General features: G+C 40.7%; 1 protein-coding gene across 2 annotated transcripts in view; it reads right to left on the reverse strand.

Annotated features, from left to right (window-relative positions):
- Positions 1-442: 442 nt before the first annotated feature.
- LOC109631953 (TGF-beta receptor type-2-like) overlaps positions 443-24368 on the reverse strand; it is a 29633-nt gene continuing 5707 nt past the window's right edge. Inside the window, exons 2-11 of one of the 2 annotated variants that reach the window (XM_020091036.2) lie at positions 24034-24099; positions 21511-21655; positions 21216-21406; positions 12173-12459; positions 11846-12094; positions 11597-11710; positions 11019-11156; positions 9126-9267; positions 2364-2491; positions 443-1615 (exon numbers count right to left, since the gene is read on the reverse strand). In XM_020091036.2, coding sequence (XP_019946595.2) covers positions 1355-1615; positions 2364-2491; positions 9126-9267; positions 11019-11156; positions 11597-11710; positions 11846-12094; positions 12173-12459; positions 21216-21406; positions 21511-21655; positions 24034-24099 — 1721 coding nt within the window. In that variant the 3' untranslated portion in view covers positions 443-1354. The remainder of the gene's footprint in view (positions 1616-2363; positions 2492-9125; positions 9268-11018; positions 11157-11596; positions 11711-11845; positions 12095-12172; positions 12460-21215; positions 21407-21510; positions 21656-24033; positions 24100-24368) is intronic. The other variant, XM_020091037.2, reaches the window with a different exon arrangement.

A 24368-nucleotide genomic window follows, 5' to 3' on the forward strand; every position in this document is an offset into this window, starting at 1 on the left:
TTCTTTGATAAATAAACTTTCCAGGACCTGTTTTATTTGACTCTTGCTCACACTTTAGCTGACATTTACAGGAGATGCACAGACCTGAAAACATCACACATCCAGCCACAGCTGTTACTGCTCTGTATCAGCTCAAACACAAGCCAGTTTCAGACATGACCTTGGGAGGATGTCCAGAGAATTGGGCCAATGATAATTTCTCTGCAGTTTGCCTTTCACACAACACAGCAGCAGATTCTCTGATCAGATGGGTTCGGAGAGTTCGGGTGAGCGGTGGTGCAGCAGACAGAATCAGGATGCAACATATGAATTCTGCTGCGGGGATCACGTGTTTTTGTTTACATCGATACCGGCGTAGATGGCTATCACCATAAGCTCTCTCTACATCTTCATCAGTGTTTAGTATGTGTGTGGCCCATTAATAAAGGAAACAAACAGAATCTCAGTATACAGAAATATCTTTAATTCATTAGAGTTTTACAATATTTCACATGTGACATACTTTATGTAAAGAAGTGTAATAGATCTTTGGCACACTCCTAAGTTTCATGTTGCTATAGACAGAAAACATACAAAATGTTTTAGAAAATACATCTCTGTTAATTTGTTTTTTAAATCTCTGCATTCAAAGACAAGAAGAAGGATTACTTTCCCTTTTTGACGGAGTCGTCTCTTATTTACAGTTATTGTCACTATGTACATTGTGCTTGATCATTTGTCAAACAAGGTTTAAGCATAGCTGTGTAAAGACAACTTGGTTTTACACAAACACACATTCCTGCTGGTGCAGATGGAGTCCACAGCATCAGTGTTAAGGCGACATCTCTGCCAAAGTCAGACACACACAAACACACTCACTCACTCATGCAAAGGCACTTTTAGGCAAAAGCGTTCATAGCTCCAACATGTCCGAGTACACAAAGATATCAAAACGAAACACATCCATGATGCATGAGTATCAAATGGTAAAGTGCACATTAAATGTCTTTGGTTTATTACTTATTGCCCTGTTCATTTCTCAAACAGAAAGTAACCTTTCAACTCAGAGACAACTGTCTCACTTTTAAAAAATACTGTATCCATGCTCTGCACATCTTTGGAAGCTTCCAGTTAACTCTCGCTTTTTGGCTCTTCAGCTTTCTCAGCTGATTAAGGTGAGTTGTTACAGTTTAGAAATGGTGAAGTCTGAAAGCATCACCCAGGGTTTATCTTTGCTGGGTCAGAATCAGATATGACACTGAGACTCGACTCAACCTGGTTCCAAGTCCTACAAGAGCTCAGCTCCTGAATATAATGAGAGTTCTCATTGCAGTAGAATAAGTGCCTTTGTTGAAAAATCTCCACAAACCTCTGCTCACTTCTCGTCAGTAACGGAGCAGTCCATAGGGATGATATCCTGTATTTCTGTGATTTTCACTTCTTTCTCTGGGATCTCCAACTCTACCTCGATCTTCAGCTCCTCAGTGATCTTCTCCGCTGAGGAGCTGCGGCTGGAAAGTTTGTCAATCTCGTCCTCCATTATGGAGATGCGTTCTGCAACGCAATGCGCTGTGAGTCGGGCCTCGGGGTCGTGGTCCCAGCATTCCTTTATCGTGGCGCAAATCACCGCCACACCCTGCAATGACAGGAAGATAGATGAATTAACTTGTTCATATGGTGCTGGCCATTAATGATGCCTCTATGGAGAGGGTCCTAGCAGACCACCTGAAAACTCTGAGTCTGATAAACCAGACACATTTAGCAACTAGCTGGTGAGCTAGAGAGTGAATAGTGATACTAAAATTGTCAGTTTGACAGAAACAAATGTGCCCTTTGTCCTCTGGGTGAATACAGAGGCAACTTTTTGCTCACATTTTTATCATACTGACTTCATTAGGTCTTAAAAAGCCAATATTGTGTGTTGCCACCCACGTGGCCAAACACTCAGTTCATGCAGCTTCAATTAGGAAAAAAAGTCTAGAACATTCTTCCAAACATGTGGTCTAATCACTCACCCTCTGAATACACGCAATATATCTCTCTACTAGGTCCACAAATCTCAGCCTGCCTGTCTGTGCCTCGCATATCTCAAGAACCGTTCATGTTGTTGGCTTCACACGTGGCATTTGTATTGTTAGGGGCCAAAGGAAGCGCAATGTTGAATTTGGTCTGATTGGGACACGCAATACTTTGAATATTAATAACATTTGAAGAAACAGGTTGACCAGTGCTCTGTAGTAGAGGCAACTAGAACTCATGAGCTGAGCCCCTGAATAGAAAAAAGACCTTCTTAAATGTGATCAGTAACATGAATGACTTTAATAAATACGTGGCTATGTGCAGTTATCGCTCCAGTATATACACATCATAGCAGTATCTCTGACCTGATGCCTGAGCCAGGTGTCTGGGATCTCAGGTCGTCCTCTGTCTCTCAGCACATTGTCCTTCATGCTCTCCACACAGGGGTGCTCTCGTACTTTAGAGCCATACGCAGGTTCATAGTCTTTCACCTCTGCAAACACAAACACAAATGTAAAACATTAGCTCAGTCTCAAGAGAAGAACAACACCTTTTCTTTTTTGACATTTTTGACTAATCAAGAGGACATCTGCAGAGTTTATGACAGGAAGAGAGTGAAACAGGTGGCCTGTGGAGTTAATGTGATTAGAACGTGGAAACGCATCCTTGAATGAGGTCATTCCACCACAAACCAACGAGGCTAGTTTTCACTCAAGCTCCCAGCTTTGTAAATTGGCACCAATAACGCTGACAAAGGGAAATAAAAGGTTCTTTATGATGTCTCCATGGGAGGGAAAATGCTCAATTTGGCACTTGTATGTTGATTATTTCTGAAAACAGCCCATCAGCTTCTGCTAAAAGCAAGTACTCATAACATCAGATAATAGAACAATTCACATTCTGTTTTTTTACATTTCGTTTTGGACGAACTAGCAGAACAGACAAAAAAAGAGTGAATATCGTTGAAACCATAAAAAATGAAAAACAAAGTTCTGGGAATGGGTCCAAATATCATGAAGCTGAACTCACAACAGCTGCAGTCAGTCTCCAGCCTCAAAGACAAGAATCTCAGGATCTCACAGTTGCTGTGAAAGGAGACACTATTTGCTGCAAAATTGTCATTTACTCATCTGAGCCAGAAAATGATGCCAAACTATTAAACATAAATTAGATGCATGATGTTTGTTGGACCTTATCCTATGCAGTTAACAATGTCTACGCACCATTCAAACGCTGTGTCATTCACTGTGTGTACTTAGAATGTTATATTTGGCTGCTTCTAAGTTTTTCTCTGGGCATGTCCCTAATGAACCCTGCAGCACTATCTTGACTAATTAATAAAACAGTGTCCAATCTGTGTTCTCATGCCGACATGTGACATTATGAACAATTTTATAATTACTTTATAATATAATACCTTTATTTGTATAGCAGACATCTAAACAAGGTTACAAAGTGCTTCACTTTTTTGTTTTACATAAAAAAAGTCTGAATTTCCTCCAGTCTAACACATTTTAACAAGCAGTCTTCATTTTTATTCTTTATTGTAGAAATAGGAGCTGATAACAGTCTCAAAACAAAGAAAACGTTATTTTGTCTTGTATGTAGCTACAGATCTGTGACTGCATTACCGAAAGAACTGTGAAAAAAATTACTAATAACCTATATCATTTGTTCAACAGCACAACAGAAGATCTATCATCCTAACCAAGTTGTTGCACTGATGCAAGAGAACCTTGTGAAATCACATGTGATTCATGATTCTATAGATGCAGTTTTTATTTCCCATGACCATTGAAAGTATATAGTTATAGCTCTCGCCCCATTCATTTAAATAGGGCCCTGGTCTTGTTAGCCTGAAATAACTGCCTGGGGCATTATAAAAAATATCTGCCGATTAGTGAGACTTGCCTATAATAACTTTGGTAGCAATCAAAGACTGTATATAAAGATAACGACATTTTGGCTTGGGACATGACAGCTCCCAAGCCTAAATAATTTTGATTGCTCCCTTGAGACTGGCTGCAGTATAGGTAATAAAACAAGGGTGAAGAGGAAGTGATATGACCAGAAGGTCCTGAGAAGCTAGGTCTAAGACTTTTGGATTTAAAGTCCTGGTGTCTGCAAATTTTGGTTTGACTACTCTGTATCGTTGGTGTCAGGGTGGTTTGATGAAATTTAGGAGAAGCTGCAGTAGTTTCATATAAATCAGGCCACTGTGGTGCTGCTGACTCCTCAAACACAGGAAGTGGGAAGGTTGGACTGGAACCCCAGGACAGGAAGTTGGAGGGCTGGGATTTAGACTGTGTGCAGAGAAGCTGACTCTACAGGCCCACACTTCCTGTTTTTGACCTATGGAACTTCCCCTCTTTTTAGTGTTTTAAAACAGGACCCAGCCAGACCCAGCCCATTCCCATGGAGCTTACTTATGCCAGGGCTGGTCTCTGCTGTTCAGTGCTGCTGCAGAGGAGCTGGTATAAGTACCACACAGAGAGAAAACTGAAAGTTAAAACTGTAATAAAAAGAAGTGAAGTGCTTTTTAAACATTAAGACATGACTGAGTGGAAAAGATCTCATTTCATGCTCCGATTTTGATTTGGTGCTCATTTTCTTTTCCTATCTTGGACGTTAGAGAAGCAGACAAACAAATACTATCACTGCAGTGTACGAGAGAGGTGCGGCCTGTTTTTCCTTCTCCTGACATTTGAACGCTATGAGAAGAATTTCATCCATGGTTTGAGAACAGATTTCACATGAAACTGCAACCAGAGCTTCAGCCTCAATTTTCCCTCGCTGTCTGGGGCCCATGGTTAAAAACCCTGGTATATGCAATCTAAGGGGCGGAAAGTGGTTTACGACAGTTTCCTTTTTAGATTATCTGTCTGAAACCTTTGTGGCCTGGAGGTTGGGAAAAACATCTCTGTGGCTGGCTGTACTGTCTGGGAAGTACTATCTTAAGAGAAACACAGCTCCATCTTTGAGAACATGACACTGATCCCACAACTCTGCCAAATACTACATCAGAATAAATGAACCTGCACAGCCCTTTGATGAACCACGCTCTCATCCAAACTAAGCGCTCTCTCCATCTGAAGCATCCACCCATCACCCATCACGCCAGAGAAAGTTGTGGGCTGAATTCCTGTGGCAGGTTTGTGGGCAGCACATTACGGTGCTGAAAGTTAAATGTCAGTACCACTGTGGTTTCGATGGGGCTTTAACAGGCTAAACTAAAAGAAGGAAACACCTTTTACAACAAGCAGGTGAAAGTAGTTTAATGCACTCATGGACCTGAAAACGACTCAGCACAGTTGTTGGTTGAAAAACTAAAAACTGCACAAGTGACTTCACCACTTCCATTTGTGCATGATGTTCCAAGTGAACTGATGAGCAATTATAAGCAGTTAGTATCTGTAGGCTTGTATTGTCAGTTCTTATTTACCTGGTATCCTGTTTGTATTTTGTGTTTTTTAAACTTCTGTTGATGCATTGAATGTGTAGCTTATACTGTATAATTCCATAGTGCATATTGCTTAATATTTTCTATTTCGTTGATGACAAATGAAAGAGCAAAAGGGGGCAGGTAGAATGTGATGTTTTAACATTCTCTGCCAGTCACAAGCATCTGGAGAATTTGGACCAGACTTTCTCCGGAGTTTTCCTTTCACACGTGCACAACGAGTGGTTGGATTCTTTGCTCAGACACATTCAGAACAACACAGAAATCATCGGGGTGTTCAGGTAAGGGGTGGTGCAGCAGACTCATTGACTCCAGTGTCAGCCTTTATCACCAAAAACTCTCTTGAAATCTTCGTCAGTGTCTTCTACGTGTATGGCATACAGCTATATATATAGCTTTTTCATCCTGGAATATTTGCTTTCTTTTTGTAAATTTTTGCTACAAACGTCATCAACACACCCTCTCGCTCGCTGTGAATTCTGCGCAGGATCTCCTGCTGTGTCTTCACATTGGCTCCTTCTCACATTTTGCTAACTTTTTGCCAGAGAACTGGCCCAAAAAACTCTGCGTTCACATATTCAGCCCATCTGGAGAATGTCTAGAAGATCTCCGGAGTTCAGTGCATGATGCCGGTGTCGATGTGCTGTTATAAGAACACATGATCCCTGCAGCAGAATCAACAGGTTTAATCTTGCCTCTGCCTGTTGCACCTGAACACTTTCTGGGAGTTTAAGCACCTCAAGCAGAGAATCTCCTGCTGCGTTTTTTTATGTGTGAAAGGAAAACTGTGGAGAAAGTCCGGATCCAATTCTGCTGACTTCCTCCAGCGGTCATTTCTGAAAACTGCTGCTGTGAGTGAATCGTGAACATGCAATGGTAATATGTTTGTTTCCAGTGGTAAAAAAATGTACTGCATTTGGAAATAGAAATGCAAAAGGTGCAATATGTAGTTTTACAGGGGGCGGAGTGTTCTTTGTAGTTTCTAAAATAGTTAGCTGATAACATGACTTAAGAGGGCCACTGACCTTGGCTGCTCTTTGCCCTCCAAAAAACTAAATATAATATGTATAATATAACTTCTATTAAGACCATTAATGTTGTATTTCCCTTTCCTGTTTGTGTTAACAAATAAGATGTGTTAATTAATATTTAATAGATGTTATTTGGTATATTTCTTGAGCATTTCACATGGCAAGTCTGGCTGTTACCCCTGCTTACAGTCAATTAAGCCAATCATCTTCTTGGCAAGTTTACTTTCCAGTAAACTATTCTAGTTGACTAAATGCCCTCTTTCCCTAAGCCTTTGCCCCAGTGGGGTATAAACATCACCCCCCTCACCAGCTGTTGCTCATGGCCGTCTCCCTCGATGGACCACAAGGTTGCTTGGCACAGTCCTCACCCTATGCCTCGCTCCATTACCCAGTATAACCCTCAGCTCCCTGCCGTGCCCTGCAGGCTAAATCAGGATACGTAAATAAAACGCTCAGAGACACACAGAGAATTTGCTATAACTGACCACCACAACAATACCAGCAATGGGTAGTATTTCTTTACCCACCATTATGTCCCCTGTTGTTGGAGGGCAGACAGAGGAAACTGTCCAGTTGCTCACTCCGAAATAAACACACAAAGACAAACACATGTTGGAATGTGACTGTCTAGTTCCTAAATGTCTCAGACTGTCTAAAAAAAGTCCACTGGAGAAAAACTGGATTGAGGAGATTGGAGGAAACAGAAACATTTGTGACTACTTCTATGTTTGACTGCTATTTAACTTATATAAGACTGAGGATGTTTTTTAGAAAGTGAAAATGTTTTCTTCATTCCAAAGGAGCATTTGAGAGTTGACGTTTGTTTTTTTCAGTTGAAACACAGGTTTGAATATTTTTGAAATTCTATGATAAAAGCCTGAAATAACTCTTTTATGCAATATTTGATTTACTGTCAAAATAAGGTCTCATAATCCATCAAATTATCGATGCAAAACCAGAAGGGGCTGTCATGTAAACAAGAAATATAAATTTCGTGGTTATGAGTATGAGGTTGTTTTCTATAACAACTGAAGGCTTCCACAGGTTCTCTTTTATGTTTTGAAGCGGAGGGTGAGGTGAAGGATATTCAGCTGCAACATGCAATTTCACCACTAGATGTCACTAAATTCTACACACTGTATTTTTAATCCAATGTTATTTACACATTTAGTATAGCCATGTAAAATGATGACTAATAAATATAAATGCACATGTAAAAATTCAAGTTCTATGTAGTACTTCAGAAATTAATACTACAGCAAATACAGGAATTAGCCATACCCCCAGCATGCAACATCCCATGTGGTGATAACGTTTACATAAAAAATTATTGCATGACTAGCCTGGAGGACAGTCCCGCTCTTGGAAAAATTTGTCCAAACTTGGGTTTTCAGAAATCCATCATGATTAATGCTTTTACATACTGAAAATACACAATAGCCAACAGTCGGTTTCTTTCTTTTTTGCATCTCATTTGAAAAAATCGTAACAAATCACATCTACATTTTCGAGGTAAAAACTAGAAAGGCAGGATGCAAGTCCAAAAGTAATCTACCAGGAACGCCCCCTGTACTGGCTGCATTCAAATGATGACTGTGGACATGCTCATTCTCACTCACACATGCAGAGCCAGCTAAAGCAGGTAAAGAGTCCAATCCAGTTCTCACGTATTGATTTCCTGCCCAAAGAAGGGCAACAGCAGAGTCCAGATTGCCTCCCTCACATTTCCATCATTCCTCAGATTCCTACTGCAGCCATGGAGCTAAGGCGAAGTGAATTCTGACAGACAAGACTATCAGCTTCCCTGTTGACCCACAAACCCTCACTCACTGCAAGAAACCTTAACTATGTATAGGTCACAACCACACACAGTACAAACTATTAGCATAGTAGATGTGAACTCAGATTACAGTGTATTCTATCAAATACACGATACATGCATTGGAACATAACAGACAGAGCTACTTGAAAATGTAATTGTAAACGTTGCGGTGTCATACAGAAATCTTCCTGATGAAGTGAAGTTGCAAAACTGATGTACCCCACGTACCGCAGTTTGCCTTTCACACATGGAGGCCACAAGTCTGCAGATACTGCGGAGCCTCTCACTCTGACATTTGCGTTCACACATGCACCTCCTCCAGAGAAAATATGGAGAAACTGAGTTCAGTGCATTCTGAAAGCAGCTTAGAAAACAGTGTGTGATGTACTTCTCTCTGCATGGGAGGCCTCTAATGACTCATGCTTTGAGTGTTTTTCATGTTCCCAAATCTAAAACATTTTCCTACTTCGGCTTCATCTTAAATTTCTTCTTTTTTTCTTTCTTCAAAGCTATGGGCTTACAGACTGTGGCTGATATATTCCAAACAGATAAATAAGAGTTATTTCTTACAGGCCTTCATCATCATCTTTATAAAAGTCCACTGGCCATCAGCCAAAATGAATACAGAGGAAAAACTGATAGATATATGCTTCCACATTGGTATCATCTAACTTATATCTGCTTCAACAAGTCAAGCATTGCTTGCTTTGCATCTCAATGACATTAATTCACCTCAGCAGGAGTTGCTTTGTTACCCATGGGAGTGTGTGCGCATGTGTTCCATCATGTGTTCCATGTCTGTGGGTGGACTGACCTCCAACAGCTTCACACCTCGATGTTATCTCCCACAGCACCAGTGCCATAGAGTAAATGTCAGTCTGTTTGAAGGACTCAGTGTTCTCCAGATTGAGTCGGGCCTCCAGAACCTCTGGAGCCATGTAACGTGCTGTACCCACCTGCATTAGAGACACAAGGGCAAGGGTTAATGCACACACACACACACACACACACACAGTTTTCTCCCGCAGTTCATATAGGTCAGGTTAACTGGAGACTTCGGTTTTCTTTGGTAAAAGCTATATTAGAAATTAGGAAATTGTTTGTGTTGTGTTTTCAAACATCCTCTTTACTTTTATTCATTCAGAAGTTTTATTTGTGTTGTGCACTCATACTCATGTTTTAACGGTCCCATTTCAATCAGAAGACAATTAAACACAATAAATCAAGTTTATATTTAATTATTTTCGTATATCTATCAAAATGTTTTTTTATCAAAGTTGACAGGGTGATCCAGTGAGTGATGTGGGCAGGCTGGTGCAGCCCAGGCCCATTACTAGCTGTAAGCATTCTGTCGAGCTGCTGTAAAAGAAGGAAACAGCTGCTGGTTTGGCACAATGCTGCAGAGAAGAGGTCTGTAACTTTTAATGATGAACAAATCTGTCTCACTTTGGATAATGGTGGTGAATGCTACGTTCCATCAGCATTTTCCAAAGAGGAAAACTTTACTAAGTGACTAAATGATCCCTCATCTGACAATTTGGAAAGTCAGGAACTAAAACATTGGTTTTCAGCATTGCATAACTTCTAATCTACCAAAATACCATAGTGGTTAAACACAAAGCCCAACAATCGCTGCTAGCTACATTTCCAAAATATTACTGACATAATATCTACTGTGTGGATGACATTTTTTATGCATTGCAAAAATAATTTAATGACAGTTCAGGTCTCTTTTCAGATTTTCGGAGCTGAATCACATGAACAAACACATACAAAGATCATAATTGCACCCAACCAGCTGGGAATTTCCAGCCACCATTTGTAAACTGAACACATAATGACAATCAGGGATCATGAGCCAAGTGTCCTGCTCTGCATGATGTGTGTTAGCGAATTCTTACCTACAGCTGCTGCATTTCTAGCCAGTGAATCATAAACAAGATGGAAAAATTCCCACTGACAGACCGAGAATGAGCTGGGAGCTGCCTCCATAATTTGTATCAGCTTATTAAAACCTGACAGTACTAACCACTGTTTGTAAACTGACATTAAACAGGACCACAAGTGCTATAGTCTTATTCAGTAATGGACAGTAATTCTGATTATTATCAACTGCAGTGCTCACTTGAATGTTGAGTGTTTCCATTTTATGCTTAATGTGCACAATTCAATACAAATAAATACACTGTTAGAGATTAAACCAGTGGTTCCCTTTTTCCTCTCTCAATTAGTAAGTGGCCCTTCAGAGTTTTCTGGTAACCTTTGGTGAGGCCCCATTCCATGATGTGGACACCACTGGACTAAGCTGAATAAGCTGTCTTTAACAGTAAATTGGCTGTTACACATTATAGCACTGGTATAAACGATATAATAAAGTCATATCTGACATCTAATACTTCCAGAAATCTTTCATTTTATTGGCTTGATACTTGAGATGTGTATTGTTGAGGGTCCATTGAAGCTTTGAGATTATGACGTAATTTGGCACAAAGTTGATTTGAAGTGTATATTGACATATTGCTATTTTGTTTTGAGTTAAATACATAAGTACTTCTTCCACCACTGCTTATATCTCCATTTAACACAGGCAGATGTTAAAGGACTTGCTGACATACAAACAGTGACCTCCTTTAAATCAGCCTCTGGTCTTAATAAAGCCTTTCAAAAAGAAACAATGTTTCGTCACAATACAAAGATGAAATCGGACCTGTCCACTGTTGGCGAGGTCATCCACAGTCAGGCTGCTGTCCAGGCAGAGTCCCAGGCCAAAGTCACACAAGCAGCATGTCAGGTCATTCTTTACCAGAATGTTGGAGCTCTTCAGGTCACGGTGGACGATGGGCACCTTCAGGCACAATAAAAATATGGGTGTCAATTTCAAAATAAAAATCTTTAAGAATACAATTAAAGGATACATGGGAAAAAGAGTAAATATGAGTTTACACTTGCGAGCAAATAGACAGGTATTTTAACTCATAAGACATTTTATAATGAACCATATCTTCTATGACAAGGTCTCCTTTAAAATAAATCAGTTATAAATGTTTGTTGTGATATATTTTTACGACCCCCTGGCCTGTTCTCTAGCACCACCATCAAACAACAATTCAGTTGGAAGGGAAAATCCTCCAAATCTTACAATCATATTTCCATCAACCTTACATTTTGGACATATTTGTGTTCCCATGAGGGCATTTGGTGTATCCCCCCATTCATAGCCCTACCATCAGGCTAAAATATCAACTGTGCACACATGAGTATATTCATCAATACACACTATCCTACCTTAGGGCGTCCACAGGCGAGGCGGTCACTATGGAGATGAGCAACAGCCCGAGCGAGAGAGCTGCCCAAAACCTGCAGCTCCTCCCAGCTGATCACATGACGTGTTAGATACTCCTGGGGTGGGGGGGCAGAGAATGAAAGGAGAGAATGAGCAGACAGTCTCCAACACATTAAGTCTGAAACATCTCAAACAAAATTACCATGTTTCAACAGGGAGTCTTTAATGCTGGGTAACAGTGGGGGTCTCACCTGTAGATTTCCTCTCGGGTGGAACGCAGTGATGAGCCAGTACTGCTTCTCCACCTTCTTCTCCTCTGCTGTCAGGAAGTGCAGGATGTTCTCGTGTCGGAGGTCTGTGTTGGAGAAAATGTCCTTCTCGTTCTTCCAGGAAGCGTACTCCTCATAGGGGAAAATCTTCACAGCCACAGTTTCAAACTGATCTGAGGTTGTCTGCTTCAGCTTCGCCTTGAATACCTGAGCAAAGCGACCTTTGCCCACCTAGCCGAGGAGAAGTTATCATTTTAGTTAGAATGGCAAAGTGCAGAATTGGTTCAACTCTGAAATAAGTGTGTATACCAGCGCATCCAGCTCTATGGGCAGTGGCTCAGTGTTGTGGTTCAGGTTGTTGGCGTGGGTCGAGCTGCTGTAAGACCTGTCATCATCCATCATAATGGCACAGGCGTCGCTGCAGTCCAGCCTTAGCTTGCGGTTCTTAATGTTACTCCATTCTTGGTTGAGCGCGCGTTTACGGTAGGTTCGGTACCAGTAGAGCATTCCTGCAAACATGATCCCCATCACCAGCAGGGGCAGCAAGCTCACCAGGATCACAGACACTAACGTATGATCTGGAGTTGGATCCACAACTGGAAAAGAGAATCGAAGATGGCGATTAGGTGGGTTGTTGAAGAAAACAAGTGTCAGACATTTCAAATGGGTGCTTTCATGTAAAAGTCTTCCACCATAGGACATGACTGTGAAGTAATGTTAATGGTGTAGCTGTTGGTTCAAGTATCCCAGAAAGGTAACAAGTAAGTCTATGTTTGAATTATTTTACTGCTTTATATTTGTAGGTCAATTGGTTTTGCAGGCTCAGGAAAAGAGTTGGAGGTGCTTATACAGGGGCTGTGGTTCAAGAGGTATCCAGAAGGTTGGTGGTTCCATTAGCTGTAGTTTGATAGAAAACGCCCTGTGTATAGAAGCACTGTATGAATGTGTGTGGGAATGGGTGAATGTGACTTTGAGTATTAGGTAAGACTCGAAAAGTTCAAAATAAAGACAGACCATTTAACATTTATATGATTAATTGCTGAGCTTTACACAACACTCGATAGGGCTGTCAGGTTTATTCAAAATTGATAATTTATTCTAACTTGGGGGGAATAGTTTGTATTTGAAGTGTAATAAATTGTTCAAATTAAAAATATACAGTCTGAGAGCGCATCAAACATGAGGTAGTTTTGTCTCCCAGCAGAGGGCGATCACTGTCGGCTCGAACTATTGCATGCCCTCCTGACCTGTCAGTAAAGTAAGCAATGTGGGTGGGTGCTCAGAAACAAAGCCACCCTGAGCAGAAAATCGTGACATCATATCACCTGAGAAGCGGCGTGTTGAAGTATTTTGGGTTTTACACCATAGCATTAAAAAGTAATGATCAAAGGTGATGCTGTTTGTGGTCTTTGTACTGTGAAACAAATCTGTGGGCACACCTGATGAGGCACCACAGACAAATGGACAAACTGACAGCACGACAACAAGAAAGTAGTAATAATGAATTTAATACGACAGCAATACAAACTGAGCAGCTAGATGATCAGATATACAACAGAGCAGCTGATGTACCTGTTTACAGTCTAGCCAAATAAATTAATATAACACTATGCTGTTTTACCTCAGAAGTAAGAGAGTTAGTGGATTTCTTCTGTAATGCCATTGTCGGCTCAATCTGATTTCCTTCTGCACATAGTGTGGGTAAGTGAAATGTTGGACGTGTGCACTTTGTTGCCTGAAGCTCTTCATCTAACTCTAATTCTGACTCTTCCAATACTCTGTAACATTCAAAACCAATCAGCTGTCAGAAATGCGCAGAATGACCATGTCTTTCTTGAATTATCCATTTAAGTGCTCACCTTATTGACAAATGCGGAACTGCAGAAAAAAAGTTACGTTTTATGACCTGGCAGCACAAGCACGTTTGGGTGATGTGAGCCTGAATTTAATATTGCTCAGGGCAATTTGAATCTAGCACAGAAACCATACCAAGCCAATAAAAACATCTGTTATATAATATGCTTGTAGACTGTAATCAAAACAGTGTCTGAATTCCACTTTGACCTGTTTTACTCAGCACCCAAAACCAGCATAACAGAGAAACATCCTATCATCCCACAGACAGCTAAATACAGGAGATGTCAGTGGAGTAAATGCAGGTCACACAGTCTAATGTGAGTGTGTCTGCTTGCAGAAGCAGCACACTCCTCAGTCATTTCCTCTCATGCTCTCCCCTGCTCCACAGACTACTGTAAATATTGTCCTTTCCCTCACCACAGTGGTCACTACCAGCAGCTTGAGCTGCCTTCACAGCTTAATGAGATCGTAGTGGTTCTCAAATATTTTCTTGCATGCTCCTCCCAGAAACTGAAAAAGCTCAAAAAGCCGGACCCCAAAATTTGTATCAGTCATTTTAATTGGGGAAGAATATATAGATAAACAATATACTTAAATTAATTTCACTCCATACTCTCCTCTGGTCATCCATGCCCTCACTACGGTAGCTCAATGCCCCCCAGGAGTACCCTGAGCTCCAGCATTAACTACCTCCTCCGACTGTGACTGCCAACTCCGACAGAATGCTAGCCAACCCTCAGAGCACAGAAAACAGTCGAGAGTCTGTCTGCCTTGGTCCAGCCCGTCCTGGTCTGCTCTGGTCAGGGCGGCGTTTAAAAGAGTCTCACTCAGTCTCTCAGGGGAACAATACCCTCCTGAGCGAAGCTGCCACTTTGGCATGCTGGAGTCGCTCATACCAAGGACTGACCACTGAAGGAGTTGCACCACCATATATTTAGCATTTCAGAGTTTCCACATAGAGCACTGAAATTAATATAAAAGTCAAACCTGTGATTGAATACATCATTAAATAATGGTGCTGGAATGCAAAATCAAATAAAAACCACTGGTAAAGAAAGAGAAGACTCAAACTAGTCTGCGGAGTGTGTGCCGTGCTCTGGGCAAGAATGAGTGCACGTGATCTTGTTTCAGTAACAAGGAGAGGGGTTTTTTCAAGACTGAAGCGTTGATCTGTTCAATAAATCAATTCTGGAGTGATAGGATTGTGCTCAAACATAAAATTGAATTTGGCGAGGCACCATTAGACAGCAAAAACAGAACAGCTGTGTTAAACAGTCTGTATATGTTATGCCTGATATTTGTAGTATTTTGAACATATGCGTCTAAAACATCAACTGTGATGTGATTATAAAACAGCTGTAAAATATGACTGATTTATATGCTTTAAACTTCTCTTTATAGAAGTGATTTCATTTGATTCCATCATGTAACTGGATGTAGTGTGATGCAAGATAAAAACACTCTCAGCAAGATGAACCATATCTTAATTTTGTGGTTGTAATCTTGTCATTGTAAAGTAGTAAATCTTTTTAAAATTGCCCCGGGCAGAGCTGCGGATGCAATGAATCAGAATGTTCTGAACACAAACACACTTGCATATTTTTAGATTTGACACAACTTCAAGAGTCTGGTAGTAAAGTGGGTTGTAAAATAAGACCTCCAGACAGTCAGACGGTACTTCTCACATTCCATGCGCCTGAACAAGTGTGTACGCTTTAAGGATTTGAAAATTGCTTGGAGGTTTTGGAGGTTTTAGTTTTTTTCCCTTGCTGTCCTTATGCTACGACTGGAGTGTGTGTAGTTGAGGTAGTACACTGGCAAAGTCACAGGGCCAAAACAAACAGGTAATGAGACTATTGTTGCCTTTTCCAAACATGATGCCAGTGTGCTCTCATGCAGTGTTCAATGAAGTTTGACACATCATTTGAAATGATAGAGGGAGCGTGTGTTTAAGGATGTGAATGTTAAGGTTTCAATTGCTGCCGTCTCTGACTCATGTCTTTAATGTTCTAATTAGTTGCTCATTTCTCTGAGTTTTGTTGTGACATGAGGGGAACTACAGTGTTTTCTTGGAAAATGACAGAGCCAGACATGAGTTCATGTTTGAAACAGGTGACGGATGGCATTATAAACACAGAGGAGGTTGAAACACACTTCCAGCAGACCTACGATGTGCCAGCAGCCACTAATAAGACTTTACATATCACTGCTCATCTTGAAGGTTCCCATTCAAAACCAGTGGGCATTTTATGGTTTCACATTTAGTAACTTTTTTGGTAGCATCATGGAAAAAAAAGTTGTTGAAGTCAATTATTAATAAATAAAACTCAATATGAAGATTAGAAATTGTTTTAAAAGGCTTGGGAACTTGTCCTTATATATAACATTACAAATGTTTACTATACCATTACCTTGCCAGCAGATTGGACCAAAAATACACAAAAAATCATAAAATCTGTTTTTAAAATGTTGTGGCTTTTTTAATTTGTTTTGTTTGCTCTCTAAGCTTAAAGAGACGCGAAGAGACGTGATACCAAATTAACATTATTCAAAGTCTGCTGGAGAAGTAAACATGCAACTGTTGGCTCACATTTATACCAGTAAATTATGTCATAGATGTTGTGATTGTAGTTTATTGAGCTATCCAAAACATATATAACTCAAACCTCTAGTCAGTGCACAAAAGATGACTAACGTTTTTTAAGGTTATGTTTGAATTACATGAATTTTATCACCTTACAAAACCACATATTTAAGAAAAATCAAGTTATATCCTAAATGTATATAAATAACCAGCCATCCAGGCTGGTATCGTATTATGGTGAAGTGAAGAGAAATCCGGCCACATGGTAAGTAAAACTCAACAGGATGCTCACTATTTAGTTGTTATGGTAACATCGCTGCCTCTGCAACCCAGACTGAACATGGCTCATATCTCTGCAGGTCTGAGTTCTCTCCCTCCAAAATCTTCCTGTTGCTCTGTTCCTATCTCTCCATCTGCTTCTTTTTTTAAAGCTGCCCTTCTTCTTTTCTTGCTATTGCTGCAGCTTTAAATGATCCTGCCTGAGTCATATCTCTATGAAGCAGTCTGCTGTAAGACACAATGACTGATATAGTCACTGATGGCAAGCCAAGATTTCACAGTTAAGGGGGAACTATAAGAATAAAAAACAGATCTTTGAAGACACACAGAGTCATTTTTTCCTTTATTATTCCATATCCATCGTCATCTCCTCTTCCCCTTTGCAGGCTGCATTAAAAAGTCATTCTAATTAATTTTCCACTCTTCATATTTTTATATCTTTTCCTTTGTCTTCATCATCAAAATAGAAACATCCCTTGGCATTACAAATTCCCTAGTCCTATCGTGAGGAACATTTTATTCATCACAAGGGATGTCAAAATAACCCACGGGATCAGGTGACATCTGTGCAAAAACTCTGTGTGAGTCAAGGAATTCATGTCAGAAATGAATTAGTTCTGCTGTTTCATTCCTCACATAGCGTGCCTCCAAGCACGTAAAACTGACTCTCACCACAGCAAAGCTCTAAATACACCACTCATAACATCAGCATGTTACTACAACAAGGCAGTATTTACTATCAGTGCCTCCCTTCTCATTGAAACTAGTTCATAAGCTCCAAAACACATGTTGCACTGACAGTGTCAGAGGCGACGCTAGTCTGCTGCAAATCATCTTAACAGGATATTGAGTAGAAACGTCTGTCGTGTCTCTCAGTGAGAGGGACAGTCTTCGATGAGACTTGACCTTGATACGCTGGCTGAAGTCAAAAAGTCAAGAGAAGTAAAACTTTACTAGTTTAGAATTTTTTTGTAAATGGGAGGGGGGGTTCCAGTATCATATTTAAACGTTAAAACTGTCTGTGCTGAATGAACAAGAAACCAGAGTTAGAGTGAGTTATGATCATTTCAACCAATATTGTTGCAGTAGCTATATTTGCATCATGAGCCATTTATGTAATCTAAAACAGTTTTAAATCGATTGGGATTGAATCTGGCAATTCTACGCCACAGTGGAGAATGTGCCAACTTAAAGGTCCAGTGTGTAAGATTTAGGTGAAAGTGATCTATTGGCAGAAATTGAATAAGAAATAATCCTATAGTGATGTTTTCACAAGTATCTAAACTGTACTAATCATTGTTTTCTTTACCCTAGAAAGAGCCTTTTATATTTAAATACTTTATATCTACATGAGGCCTCTCTACAGAGGCTGCCATGTTTTTTACAGTAGCCCAGACTGGACAAACTAAACACCTTTTTGAGTTTTTATGACAATTTTTTTCTTTTCATGTTTGGAACAGGAGGGTGAGGTGAGGGGTGTTCAGCTGCAACATGAAACTTCACCATCAGATGTTGCTAAATTCTACATACTGAACCTTTAATGGTGAATAAAATGAGAAAACTCAAACCAACATTGAGTACATACGATTTGTTCAAAATCAAGGAAGAACACAGTCGGGACTCACCAAGTTAACACACTGTCTTGATAAATGATGACACTGTCTGCCTACTTCTTCACATGATTTTCAATAGCAAACAAAACATCCATGCATCCATCCATATGACCAACCAACCAACCAGAAGAGCTGAGACAATCCCCCTGAAATTGGGCGAGGCAGGGTACACCCTAGACAGGTAGTCAGTCCATCACAGACCATGCTGCCTGCAAACAAAACTATCACCACTGCCTGGGCTCGGAGAACAGATCACATTCTCTGCTGGTTATCATCTTAAACTTGCATAAATTAATTTGTTGGCCACTTGGGGGCAGTGCAAGATGTAAACTACTTCGACCAACATTAACCCTCATTCGGCATCATGCATCAAGTTCAAAACCTTTGTTGTATCTACCACCTAACGTCAAACTGTATGTGGCAGGTGCATGATTGATTAGCGAGGCAACACTGGTTAAGAGAGATTAAATAATTAGTTCTCTCTCATCTTATCTCTCAACTGGAAACAGCTGTTTGACCAATGAGCAGCTTTGATAAACAGCAGCTCCACTTTACTATTTAATCATCTGATCACAGCACACATTTTATTAAATTATAAACTTCACACTGCTGTGTCCAACATAAGCTGTTCAGTGTTAACTGCCTCATAGGGACATTTTCAATAACTCTGGCTGCACAGACACACACACCAGAATTCATAACTCCCCATGCACAAACCGTATTACAAGCATGTCATGATAATGCAGGGGGAAAACAATGTGAGGCATTTCAGCTCTGGCAGTGGTCCAAAAAAACAGACGAGGACTTCCTGCTACATGTGACCTCAATGGGAGGAAGGAATCACAACCCATATCCTCCGGGATCTGTGTGTGTGTGTGTGTGGAGGGGGGAGTACAGGATGACACAGGTTATGATTTATACAATCTACTGTCCACATCCTTGACTGAACCTCCCGAATTCTGTATTGAGTGCTTTTCCAAGTCGTCCCAGGCTAATTAATAACTGTAAGGAACGACAATAAGAAGAACAGACATCAGCTACAGACCACCACTCAAAATTCCAGCTTGTTTCCAAACTGTGTGCAGTGAATAGAAAAACCTGCCGACCAGAGCTGGTCATGGTCTTATTTAGAGCTAATTTATTTCCCAGAATTTCCACGTAATTGCTGGTGAGAGATGAACCTCGCATACCAGCAAGATTGTGCTCAATTTACAACACAAACTCGCAAAATACTCATGGCAGATGTTGGTCCTTTGAAATGTGTTGTAAACAATAGAATTTCAAACAGCATTTGACCACATGACAGTACAGGTCTGAATGCACCAAAGACACATTGGGGACAGATTCTGATCTGGTGAGCCAAACCACCCTCTGGAGCTGGTCAGGACCACAATGAACACAAGTGTCAATGTAATTTCAACATCATCTATCTATAACAACTGTGTGGGTGGAAATCATTCAGATCAATCAAAATGCAAGTAAACACACTTCACAGATGGCCACCATCTTTTAAAATTTTTTCTCCCTTAATCTTTTTTGCTCTTTGATGGTTTTTGGACCCATGCACTCAAAAGAATCACATGAGCTTGCCGGAGCAATCTGATCCTAATGTAGACACAAGTAACATTAAAGGTAATCAGGTTTATCATCATATGTAGATACAATCTGGATACGAAACCCATTTTAATTCCAGGTGTAACTAGAATCACCAAGCAAGATCTACAATGAGAGAACATACCAACTGTACAGGGCAGCAAAGGAACAACAGTGCCTGTGTTGATGCATCAATTTTAGAGTTTATTCAGGCAATGTGCTCTTATAGATAGTTGATGTCAGTGAAAAATGATCTGTGTTTTGAAGGAAGTGGTGCAGTACCCATCTCATTCTAACCCTGACTGTTTGGAACTGGCTGTTCTATCGTCCTGTGTTGGTGCTCCGGAGCTACTTCACAATTATTCCTTAGTCATTAGTGAGTCCTCCTCAAACAGTTCTACAATCTACTTTTTATTGTTTGATTGTTATATTCGACAGAACATATCCAGTTTCTTCCCAAATAAAAAAAAAACTGCCATGTGTGCTGTGCTGTAGAAACTGTACTTCATGCACCCTGTAAGGCTGAACCGACATGAGGAGGCCTCAGCTGACGTTTTTCACCCTAGAACAAAAAAGCGAATTAAATTGAAGAATTGTCTGTTTCAATACTGGGCCTCCCATCAACCTCCCATATTATCTGCAGTAGATATACACAGTAGATAGAATGTTGCGGTTTAGTGGGAACAGGAGGAATCGTATCTGCTTTACTAATGTAGTAACAGAGGAAGTGAATTAAAGAGTCACCTCATAACAGTCGACTGAATTCACTGTCAGTCACCACTGTGGCGTTCTGTCTTCAGAGGCTGTTCACCATGTGCTGGAGATGTTTCTGATTTAAGTTAAACACAGACAGGAAACCCTATGTCTGAGATTCAGTGTGGCTGGCCTACGCACACACACACCCACACACACACAAGCATTTACAGGCAGAGACAGACACCCAGCTTTTCTTCTCAGCACCATGGAGGGCAGCAGCCAGAGACACACACACACACACACACACACACACACACACACACACACACACACACACACACACACACACACACACACTCGCAAGAACCAGCTGAGCGTGTGTGACCACACTGAGGATTCCCTCAACGTTGTTTATGTGTGATCTAAATACACAGTTTCCACTCCACTTCCTCTTGTGATGACGGTGCACTGTCATTCCAAGACAGTAGCAACCATAATGAAATGTCCAAACATATGTATTAAAGAAGAGGCAAACATATATGCTATATGTATTTATATATACATGTGTATATGATTTGTATTGTCAACAAATTCCATGAAAAGATCTAAGGATTTATAATTGATTGAGTGGAGCTTTATGGTCAAAATGGCATATCCATTCATCTGAATACTTTTTAAATATTTTTAAATGATTCCAGTTTCAATCTCATTACAGGGTGCTGGTACTCACTAGGGGAAAATAACAGCTTGTCGTTACACTCTTCTTCAGTACAGGAGCAGAAGTGAGCCATCCCACTCGTTGTGTTCTTCTCCTTCATCACACAGGTGGAGCTGTTGTAGTCATCCAGCATAACGCCATACAGAGGCTTGGACGGATTGTGGCAGAGAGTTTCGATGGAGAAGCCTGTGTCATTCTTCCTCCTTTGAGATAGACAGACAGAGCAGAAATGTAATAATTTAACATACATCATTTATGTAGTCGATAACATTTAAGGGATGGTCATTTGCTGCTGTAAGGTACCTACCAGATAGCGACACAGACCTCGTTGCTGTCTTGGCAGATGGACGTGATGGAGCAGTTGGACATGCAGGTCCCTGTTCCACTACACATGGACAGCTCCAGATCACAGAACTTACAGAGCTGACTCAAAGGGTAAGAAGGTGGCATAACTGCAGGACACACAAAACAGTACCCATGTCAGTACAGTACAAAAAAACACAATCTTTAATACCACTTTTCTCACATTTCTAATATGAAAAATGTTGGTTAACTGATAATTAACTGATGCAACAAATTGAAATACAATCACTGACTGAAATTAGCCTTAAAGCATCATTATCGTCATAACCCGGTGAGACCCCTGAGGTGAGCGACTTACAATAAGTGCATTCAACTATAAGAGTACAAACCCAGAACAGCAAGAATCAAGTAAGTACAATTAGCTTTAAAAAAAAGCCAAACTAGAAAGTGCTACATGTAAGTGCAATATATAAGTGCAACCAAACTTATTTTTTTAAATGTTTAAATATTAAGACCAGAGTTGATGATGGTTACTGGACACCATCTTCTTAGTCAAGGTGTAGTGGGAAGAGATGTGTCTTTAGTCTGCGGCGGAGGATGTGTAGACTTTCTGCTGTTTTGATGTCAATGTGGAGCTCGTTCCACCATTTAGGAGCCAGGACAGGAAACAGTCTTGACTTTGTTGAGTGGCTAGTGGCTAGGGTGTAAGGTTTAACCATGTACTAGTGTCTTAAACTGGATGCAGGCAGCCACTGGTAACCAGTGAAGGGAGCGGAGGAGTGGAGTAGTGTGATGTATCAATTTTATTTCTTCTACCACTCTAAATCTTTTTTCCTCTTTTCTTTTCTTTTAATATTCCTGTACAGCACCTTGAATCTACCTCTGTGTATAAATGGTGCTTTATAAATAAAATTCACACGCTTCAACATTATTATTTCCATGTCTTAGTGATTTTTGAGCTGTAGAAAAATCTCCATCACACTGTCTGTAATTATTGGTCAGAATTTCATGGAATGTGCTGTGGATATAATTGGTCCCGACACTGATGATTTTGGTGATCCACTGGCCTTTGAAAACAGGAAGTACCAAATTCACATCACCACATTGCCATAGAACTTGCTGAGCTCATTTGTGCAGGAGATAAGTGAATCTGCTAAACCGGTGATCTTTCATTTGGCAAATGGTAAATGGTCTGTAGCACTTCTCTAGTCTTGATGACCACTCAAAGCTCTTTACGGTGCAGTTTGGCCATTCACTCATTCACACACGCATTCATATAGTGCATCTATGTGCAGAACGTTATCATACATCCCTCAATCACTGCCTGCCTCAATCAGGGGCATTTTGAGTTTCAGTATCTTGCCTGAAGACACCTGCGCATGTGGGAGACTGGGATTGAACCGCCGACCTTCTGGTTAGTGGATAACCCGCTCTACCGCCTCCCATCCACTGTATCAGTGCAACTATGTCACAGCAACATATGTATGCTTAGGATTGTTTAAAAGACACATAGAGACAAAGTGCATTTTCCTTACAGCAGTTCAAGCGAGCTGAGAAGGTTAAAGCTCTGTACTGTTAGTTTTCAGTGGGTTCATCACTTGTGGTTTTTCTCAGCCTTACATGTCAGAACCAGATATATATTTTAAACTATCTAGAAGGTTGGAACTGCACGAAAGCATAAGCTTCCTGAATTCAAACAGGTCAGGACCTAAAAGAACTGTCAACACAGACAACCACAACCAGGCCAACCCCTCCATCAGGCTGCACTGCATGAGTCTGAATCCACCACCTCAATGTGCTGGATGAGGCCTGAGGAAAACCACTGAGCCAAATGAAAACAGGCCAACACCACACTGAACCAGCCAGACAGACGACCAGAAATAAATCAATATGCAGCCTACATCAAGAGTTACATCAGGTAAGAGGTAAGAGAGGAACGGAGATAAATGTGAAATAAAAAAATCAATCATGCGCTTCAGTGACAGACTGTTTTTCAAAGAGGTAATAGTGGCAAAAAGTGAGGGAAGACGTCAGAATTGAAATGCAAGTACCTATCTAAACAGCTGATAGAACACGTGTTAAAAAAACATATTTTCAAGGTTTTTTAGTCAAACAAAGACCTTCATTTCGGTTCGGCTGACACACTCCACTCGGCCGATGAAGGATGCAGCAAATGTGAACTGCGTAGACCAGATCCTCCGAAGTGTGTGGCCCCTGAATTAAGACACAGCTATAGCCACTGACTTAGAAATGGCAGTGACACGGGACCTCATTCAGTGGAAGTTGTTGTTATGTTAGGTTCTAGTTGTGATCAACAGCTACTTGCAGCCTTGTCTGGCCTTTATTTACACATCATAATGAAAGAACAATCGCCACTGTGGTAGAGTCGCGCTGTTTGATTCCATCACTCTGGCAAGTTAAAAGTTACCCTACATGTGGTAAAATGGGTTGCATGCTGACTCATAATCAGTCAAATCTTATCCCCCTCATTCTTGTTAGAATAACTCAAACCGCCTACGCCACTCACCCTCTCGCTCGCTCTGCTGTGACCTGTTCAGACCTGCCTCTTGGACTCCAAACCCACTGCTCCAAGCTGAGGAGAGGGCAGTGTAAAAAAACATGTAAGCTTGTGTTAGTTTAAAATTTACAGAGCTCAGCAAAGCCTTGTTTACTTGTATTTACTATTAATTAATGAACAAGCAAAGCACATTCATACAGTGTCTATCATACATCCCCTTCACACACAGCTGCCAGAAAAAATGTGGCGTTGAATGTAGCTCGGGATCAAACCTCCGACCTTCTGATTTAAGTACTGCATCTTGTTGGGTTGGATATCATGGACAGTTCTTCATCACGTGTTGA

The sequence above is a fragment of the Paralichthys olivaceus genome, chromosome 13, assembly GCF_024713975.1.
Source record: "Paralichthys olivaceus isolate ysfri-2021 chromosome 13, ASM2471397v2, whole genome shotgun sequence".
NCBI classification, from domain to species: Eukaryota; Metazoa; Chordata; class Actinopteri; order Pleuronectiformes; family Paralichthyidae; genus Paralichthys; species Paralichthys olivaceus.